The sequence below is a fragment of the Equus quagga genome, chromosome 11 (assembly GCF_021613505.1).
Source record: "Equus quagga isolate Etosha38 chromosome 11, UCLA_HA_Equagga_1.0, whole genome shotgun sequence".
NCBI lineage: Eukaryota > Metazoa > Chordata > Mammalia > Perissodactyla > Equidae > Equus > Equus quagga.
The window spans coordinates 96,471,602-96,480,670 of record NC_060277.1 but is presented as its reverse complement, the minus strand read 5'-3'; the positions used below and the strand labels follow the sequence as shown (position 1 = coordinate 96,480,670).

Below are 9,069 nucleotides of genomic sequence, written 5' to 3'. Positions count from 1 at the left end.
CTATAGCAGTTATTACCCACCTCAAATGATACCAATGGATCTAAAACTGCCAATTCCAAAAGTGGCATGTGTGGTGAGATCTGCTGTGGGGATGGGACTGCAGACCTGGGCGAGATGGGATGATAATGCAAGGGCACTTTTTAGTGAATTTGTTCAAGAGGAAAAAAGCACCACCAAAGCTGGCAGTTGATGCAGGGCACAGAGCAGAGAGGAGGCAGAAAGGCCAGGGGCCAGAAATCACTCAAGGAAATATGAGCTGGATCAGATGGGCTGATAATACCCAGACAGACATACAAACCAAAGCCAAGGGTCTCTAAGGTCTTTGCAGAGAAACTACACAAAATACTATGATTTTATTAGCAACCACAGATAGATTATTTTTCACATTTTACACTTATTCTTGTTCACACAGAAAGAGGACTAATTCTAATGAATTATCAATAATATACCTTAAATAACATGTTGTGAAAAAAATTAAGTTAAAATGCACTACGTAACAGTGCTCACATAAAGGACAGCTGGCTATTTAATACGTGAAACAATGCTGAATCAGTGTTGGAAGCCAATTTGATCCTCCAGAAAGTGATACACTTTGCCCCTCTTTGGTCAGTCCTGGAGCAGTATGCAAGCTGAATGACAAACATGAACTAAAAAGGCTAAAATACTCAAGACCAAATAGGACCACTCCAGAGTCAGTTTTACAATGAAATGCTCAGCCCCCTTGTCTGTCAACTGAGATCTGCTGGATCCCTGTCCCTGCTGTAGTACCTATCGCATGATTAGACCTCGGCCACCATCCAGCCTCCAGGACAAGTAGAATCACAACCCCAGGAAGAGTCACTGCTGGTCACCCATGTGTATTCCTATCCCAACTTGACTCAGGTGGCAAGGGTTCTCTCAGGGAGCATACCTCTACCACATTTACTCCTGAGCAGACTGTGTCAGCGTCTTGTTGGGAGGTGTGCAGAGGAAAGGTTACTTGCCAGAGGACATGGTACCAGACAACGGTTGTTATTCCTTATAAACAACCAGCAGCAAAACCAAAAGACCATCAATGAACTGTAAGAGGATCACCTTGTCAGGAACAGATTCCAGTTCTTACCTCTACATGAAAAGGGCTCATAACAAAATCAACTTGTGCTTAACGTTCTTAGAAATGCTGTTCTGAGATATTCACGCTCCCAGTTTTAGAGGCAGCTATGGAACATACACAGCTTCCCCGGATCTTGGCTCCCGATTTGACTCACAGGAGCCTCAAGTCGAATGTCTTCCAGAGCAAGAACTCACTCATATTGTCAGTCACTGCCATAAAGAGAATGGTTAGAACAAACTGGGGTTCCTAAAAATCAGATGTGGCATGACAAGTTGGTGCATTAACTGTGTGTCATGACTGATTCCTTTCACACAGGCTCAACTATATGTGCCCACATGTACACTGTGGTTACACACCAGGGCAGAACCTTTTAACAAGAGGATCTCCAGCATTGCTTTTTTCTGACCCCCCTCCCCCCCTGTATTTCTTTCTGAGATACTAAGTGGGTGGGGAAAACAGACTTTGCAGTCCTTTGGCTAGGGAAGATGTCTGTAAGCTCTCCTCCTGTTCCTTGCTCCTATCCCAGAAGACTAACCATCTGTCCCTACCAAGCAAGGTGACGGTCTAGGGCCAGGACATTCCTATCAAAAGGCATCTTTGATGTTCTTGAGTTGGCGCACGGCCAGGTCTACAGGGAGACTGAACTTGAGGCTGCTGAGGCGACTGAGCAGGTTGAGGGCACTCTCAAAGCCTGTGTGTGCCATGTAGCTCCAAGGCTGGTAGTGGGGCTCAATGAGTGATCCCGACTTGCAGATGAGGTTCACCCAAGACACGAGACGCTGCTCATTCAGTGCCATGCACACCAAGGCCTTTAGCTCTGAGTCTGCGCTGCGCTTAAAGGGGTCGTGCTCCGTCAGCACCATGTGGATGGCTGTCAGTAGGCTCTGCTTGGGGGTCACCACAGTGCCTCCCATAACAGGCAGGGCGAAGGACTGGGAGAGCTTCCGGGCTGGGGATTCCACATAAGCGCGGCCGTTCTTAGCGTGGTAGTACTTTACAAAGAGCTCCCAGGGGTGCATGGCCTCGGGGGCCGAGGAGAAGGCTGGCAGCAAACAAGCAATGGGGGCCATGACCAGGCTCATCCCTGGTGAGGAGGCATACAGTCCATGGGCCAGCAGGTCCCTCACAGCCACCGTCAGCTCCTTCCGCACAGCCATGGTCAGCTCATCCTTGCCTCCCAGAGAGAGGTCCTGGAGGTTGGCGGAAGTGATGACGTGGTTGTGTGGCTGGTGCCTCAAGGCCAGCTGCCTCACTCTGTCTACTGATACCTCCAGCCTCTTCAGTAAGGGAGAGTAGTCCCTGTCAGCCTGGCCCCTCTGCCACAGGGTCTGTGGGATCTGGCCTGTGGCACAACCAAACTGGCTGACAGCAAAGATGTGAAGCACTGCCAGCGCTCGCCGCATCAGGTGCAGCCCCGTCTCTCGAACTCTCTTCACATCTTCTGCCTTCGCTGTTTAGGAAACACAACGACTCATCAGCTATGGCCATGACGGCACAGAGGTACATTCAACAAGTCACGGGCTGAGATCAAGTCTTGCTTCTGAGATATAGTATGGGTCCCACGTGAAGCCAAGAGCCACCTGTTTTTTTTGCTGGACTTAGTATTTTGTTTTCGTTAATAACAGCTATATTGAATATAATTCACATACCATACAATTTAGTGGTTTTTAGAATATTCACAGAGTTGTACAACCATCATCCCCAAAAGAAACCCCATACTGATAGCATTTCCCATTCCCCACTTCTCCCCAACCCCTCAAGCCTGAGGCAACCACTAAGCTACTTTGTCTCTATAGACTTGCCAATTCTGGAAGCTGGACTTACCTTTGTTGTTTCCTTGGGGCAGTTTGCTGCTGCCAGGTCTGGTGGAGCCATTTCCTGTCTTCCCACTGGCCTTGCATTCACAGTGTCCACTATCTGTCTGCAACGGGCTTCCCACTTCATCTGTAATCAGAAGTTACAAAGATGAGATACTTATTTAACCCCTTTATGGCAGATTTTTATTATTATTATTATTTTTTAGGTTTTTTAAATTGTTCCTTTATCTCTCCAAAGCCCCCCAGTACATAGTTGTATATTTTAGTTGTGGGTCCTTCTAGTTGTGGCATGTGGGACACCGCCTCAGCATGGTTTGATGAGTAGTGCTAGGTCCGCGCTCAGGACCTGAACTGGTGAAACCCTGGGCCACTAAAGCAGGGTGTGCAAACTTAACCACTCGGCTATGGGGCCGGAGCCTATGGCAGATTTTTAAAGGAAAAATAATATTTACCAGTGCCTACCAAATGATGAAACTTTTTTTTTTCCCGCCGAGGAAGATTAGCCCTGAGCTAACATCTGCCAATCCTCCTCTTTTTTCTGAGGAAGACTGGCCCTGAGCTAACATCCGTGCCCATCTTCCTCTGCTTTATATGTGGGATGCCTGCCACAGCATGGCTCGCTACGCGGTGCCATGTCCACACCTGGGACCCAAACTGGCGAACCCTGGGCCGCCGAAGTAGAACGTGCGCACTTAACCACCGCACCACCGGGCCGGCCGTCAAATGACAAAACTTTTACAAATATTATCTTAATTGTGTAGGACAGTAACTGTCATACAGTAGCTGGCTCAATAAATATTTGCTGAGTGAAAGAAGCATGAATCATTATTTTATGGATAAAGAGAGTGGGACTAAAGAAGTTAGTAATCTGCCCAAAGACACGAAGCCAGTAAGTGGCAGAGAAGGGATTTTAACTATCTGGTTCCAAAATCCACGTTCTTTCCACTCTACCATGCGGGCTCCCTGAGTGATCAAACCTCTTCAAGATCACAAGAACTGGCATCTGTAGGTATCATACTCAGAATACACAGAATTATTACGACATCTGTCCACTCTTCTCTTCCCATCCCCTCCTCTGACCTTGGATAAAGTTGATGAACATCTCGAGGTCTCGGATCTGAGTTTTCAGCTGCTCAACCAACTGTTCTTTCACACGGGCTGGGTTGACAATCTGAGCCACAGCTGCATCCACACGCTGCCGGAGCTCTTCAGTGGACAGTGAACTGATGTCCTCATTCAGGTTCATGTCCAGTTTCTTTATTAACTCATCTATGACCACCTATCAAGACCACAAGCAATGAGCACACCCTTAGGAATTTTCAGGGAAAAGGTTAGGAAGAAGGAGAATCTTAACTAGTATGCCTCCTAGCCTTAAATGGCAATTAAAGACACACGGAACTCCCAAATTTGTGAGAGAAAATGGTGCAGCTGTTGATCAAGCTGAGGACACAAAGGCTTTACTTCTCTTACCGTAACAAGAACCCTTGGTTCCTCTCTGATAGAAATTTTCCTCTCACTGCAAGTTTTCTACCAGGCCAGGCAACTGTCACTCAGGAGAACAACAGTGGTAACAGTCCCAAGTGGCTCATGATCCAAAAAGCCTCACATTTAGCTTCCCCCAAGGCCTCCAAGAGAATAAACACTGATTTTTCTTAGTTTCTAATCCTTCTCATCTGGTCTTGCCCTACTCTAGGCAACCAAAGAAAAATCTCTAGAAAACATCAAAGTACATTACAGCCAAAATATCCTAGTGACAATATTAGGAACAATTTGAAACCCAGGTAATGTAACTCCACCTTGGCCTGAAAAACAGCCACATCACAGGCAGAGACAAACATGCAGGGGAGGTGGTAGCTGTATCTCTACCAGCAGATTTACTTTTCTCAGGTGTTGCTTAAATAAATACAGCATTAAAGTCACTCTGGATTCCTGGAATATTTATAAACCAGTCGTGGGGAAAAAAGCTAGTTACGTTGTACGATGTTCCCAAGTAAAACTATTTTAATGATCAAATGAAAGACATTATTATTGTTATGATTATATATTGCTATTATTATTAATAATAACCACAGAAAGAGCTCAATCATTATATTATAAAGCTTTGGAACTTGTGTTTCCATGTGTGAATAAAGACTGGTCCAAGGTAATAGCAAAACTTCCCTTTGATTTGGGCCAGCAAAGGGATTCTCAGTAAGGACAAGGGTCAAGCTAGTAAAGAATGTCCTGTGAACACTGGAAGGGCTAAGGTAACCTTAGGCAGTGGCGGAGGCGCCTCTGGTGTCTGCTCACCCGCTGTCTTTCCAAGACCACGGACTGTGGCAGGGAGTCGTAACTGCCCTCTTGATAGGCAAACGTTTCCAGGTCATCTAGTTGGGTTTTAAGCTGCAGGATCAGTTCCTTCTGCTTCTCCCTTTGGGTTTCCAGACGTTCTCGTTTCTCCTGCTCACTCTAAGACGAGAAAATACTTAGGTCTATTTCACAGGAAAAGGAAAATTCAGGCACATTAAGAATACTGTCAAGCCAATAATGCCTAGTAAAACATGAGATGTTTCCAAGTAATCCACACGAAATATGGAATTCATAAAACACATTTAAAAATAAGAATATTTCATGCAGGGCAATTTAATAAATGTGTGTTTTCTTTAAGAAAGTATTTGTCTCTCATTGGAAATAGGATATGAATACAATGGGGCCTTTGTTAAGACTGCGTTTTTCTTGGTCAAAGGTCTAGTTAGAATTAACACAATTTATGTTAGACAAGACAGCCTCCCAAGAATTAACATGCCATCCTCCACAGCCAATTACCACAGAACAACTCCTGAATACTTCGTGCAGCCAAATTTTGCAAGAGAATCTGGAGGTAAGAGTGTAGAGAAAGGCTTTATAACTCATAACCAGTTTTCTTAAGATTCAAAGCCCCTCCAATGTATCATACACTTCTGAAAAATAAAAAGAATAAACGCAGGTGCCTGGGACAGTGAAAAAAATCCAAAAGCCAAGTAATGGCGGAGGGAGGTAACAATGTTTAAAAAAAAAAAAATGTCTGGTAAGTTTCCCTAACCAGTGACTCCTTTTCCCACTGTTGACCACCAGGTGGTTTCTGCATTTAAATTATTAAAAACCCTTCAGGGTGGTAAAGTCTTGCCAATGTATTGTAAAACACTGGTTCTTTGCCTTTCTTGAGTATCAAAAACAAAACAAAGCAAAACGAGCATTATCATGCAGGTGTAAGGCTGCATTATAAAGTAGAAGTCTACAGGATATTAAATTTAACCTTAAAATGGTACTTACCAAGCTCTCCAGAAGTATGGCATGAGAGAACAAATGAAAAACAACAAATTAACTTTTTGTTCAAGCTATTTAAAAAGCAATCCTCTTGCTTTAGCTTTGCTCAACATGAAAGTAAGCCTTTTCTCAGGATACTCCCTCTCCAATCCTTTCTGAGCGTTCCGGTTTCTTCTTAGAACCCTGTTCCTCTCTCCCACTTACTGCAGGCCTACCTACCCTTTAAGAGAACATTTCCTCGATTTCCCCAGGCAGAACGGATCATTTTCTCCTCTGTATCTTGTACACACTTCTCTAGCTCATGTCATATTATAATTCTTTGTTTAGGATTCTGTCTCCCCTGGTCTAGGAACTCCTTATAGGCAAGGACCTTGACTTTGTACCCCCAATGCCTAGCACGGTGCCTGGCACAGGGTAAGCTCTCAATATTCATTTGTTGTATGTTACTGAACTGAATCAGGCACAGAATGACATCCAAATAATGAACTCTGACTGGAAGAAGTTGTCTAACCAGTCTAGGGAGAAAGAGCTGGAGAAACTTTCTTTGTTTGTGTTTTCATTGTATCCCAACTTTATGGAGCCAAGGAAGAAAGAAACCAGTCATAAATCCTGATTCCATTTTCATGAGTATGTCTGCTGAACTCTGTCACTTGCCATGGTAGTTACAGTACAATATTTACTGGAATGTGGGCAAACAAGGTTAACAGGAAAGAAGAATGAGGTCTGGTACAAGGCAGGAAATAACAGAAAGAATTTCCAGTACGAAGTGAGATAAAATACTGGTTAGAAAAAATTTGGAACTGATAAGAAGTAAACCCGTTGTTTCAAACATGTCCCCCCACTTTGGCATTGCCTGTTCATGTGTCAATATACACGCACAAGATTACAGCTGTTTATTAGGTGTTTTGAGCACTACGCTTTTTTTTTTTTTTAAGTTGTATTCTGTTTCTGAAAGTGAAAATGAACAAGGAAAAGGGCACCACATCCACGCAGAAACTTTAGTGCTCTTCATACCGGAACAGAGCCTGCCCACAGTAATTCCTTCTATCTTTTCTATTCCTTAAAAGTCTGGCAATTTGAGGTGGCTGCTCCTTGTGCAAGGAGCTGTGGATATGTGTAGAGAAGGGTGGAACAATAAACACAGGATTGCACTGGAAACATTTCAAATTAAAATAAACCAGTCAGTATCCGTTACTGATAAATCTTCTTGGTTAAAGCTAGTTTAAGTGAGAAGAAAGCCACGTGGGTTGTAACTTGAAGAATAAAATGGTGGAGAAAAGACACCGAATCTCCTCAACCCTTCCAACAAGCTACCTACAATTGTGCACTTTCAGAGATTCAAAGACTATACGGAAACGTTCCTTTGGTATGTTATACAGATTCTCACTACTCCTCAGTACAGGCTAACAGACTGGATCTTCAGTTACCAAAGGGACCTCATTTAGAATGCCTAGTTATTAAGCACGATGGGGAAGGAGTCTTAAAATACCAACATTACGAAATTCATATAATCAGGTGTTGTTTCTTTCAATTACCAAGAGACCCTAAAGTTCACCAAAGTTCTCACCCAGACAAGAGTCTAAAGATTAAAGACTTTCTCTAGATTCCAAGAAAGCACGGACAGGGATCAGATCTAAATTTCCACAGATTCCAACTCACTTGCCAATTTTCCAATCCCCAGGGTTGGGGTACTCTATCAGCAAATGTGTTCAGGACTTAGATACTTTATGAGGTGACGGCAAGGCGAGCGAGAGCAGCATTGCTTCGGTTGCTCTGTTGCCCTCTGAATACTCTCTTCGCTCACCGCTCCTCTGCCCGTCACTTCATCACACCTGCATCTCTTTCCAGACCTTCGGTGGACACCTCTCACCGTCACATTCCCAGGCCGCTCTGTCCTTCTGCCCTTCAGCAGGCCCCGCCCAACTGTCTCCAGTCTCCTCGTCTCTGACGCGCGTTATCACCTAGATCGCTGGGCTTCTCACCACGTCTACTTCTGTCTGCGTCAGCATCGCCACCTACCCAAGCCCCCTATTCCTATAACCCTCGGGGGCCGGCCCCAGCTGCTCACCTGGTCCTCGCTCCGCAACCGTGGCCGGTCCCCTGGCAGCCTGTCGCCCTCGTCGCTGGCGGGGTCCTCGGGGCCCCCGTAACCCAGGACGTGAGGGCACCCGCGGAAGGCGAAGTCCTCGAGCTCGCGCAGGAGGCGCTGCTGCTCCGCCGGCGCCCCGCGCACCACCTGGCGCAGGCGGAACTGCACCTGCGCGAAGTGCGAGGACAGCGCGAGCAGCGCCGAATCCAGCCGCCGCCGCTCGGCCCGCAGCCGCTGCAGCGTCCGGCCCGGCGAGTCGGGCGGGGAGCCTGGGGCCGCGCCGGGCTCCTCGGCCGCCGCCTCTTCCGAGAACGCAGCCGCCCCAGGCCCGGCCTCCGCCACCGCCCCCACCGGGGCCCAGCGCACCGCCTCGCACGGTGGCAGCGATTCCTCTTCCTCCTCCTCTTCGTCCTTCGCCTTTGGCCCGACGGCTGCCACCACCGTTACCGGCTCTGCAGCCGCTTCGACAGCCGCCATCTTCCCGGAAGCGCCGGCGCACTTCAGCCGCGCCCCCTCGCTGCCATGGCAACCGCGCGCGGGCTGGGAAACCTGGAGGAGCGGGTGGGCGGGGCTCAGACGTCACCGAGTTCAGACGTCACCCGGGGCGGGTCTTCCCCGGGGGGGTTAATTGGGGCCAATAATTTTTTGTTTGGGCCCCTACTGTGAATCAGGAGCTGAGTGTACTAAGCATTAGAGAAATAGGTGAACAAAGCCGGGACAAGTCATTCTGTGTGTGTATGGAGCCTAGTATGGCCCTTGCCCTGGTCCCAGTGGGCGAGTCGTCT

The 9,069-nt window shown here is 46.8% G+C and overlaps 1 protein-coding gene across 1 annotated transcript; it reads right to left on the bottom strand.

Annotated features, from left to right (window-relative positions):
- Positions 1-334: 334 nt before the first annotated feature.
- Positions 335-8,813, bottom strand: RUNDC1 (RUN domain containing 1). The gene is made up of 5 exons (XM_046675404.1): positions 8,264-8,813; positions 5,200-5,358; positions 3,991-4,189; positions 2,918-3,037; positions 335-2,543 (listed from the first exon to the last, which is right to left on the bottom strand). Exons 1-5 carry the CDS (start codon positions 8,759-8,761, stop codon positions 1,678-1,680), a joined length of 1,842 nt encoding a protein of 613 aa, XP_046531360.1. The 5' UTR covers positions 8,762-8,813; the 3' UTR covers positions 335-1,677.
- Positions 8,814-9,069: the final 256 nt, after the last annotated feature.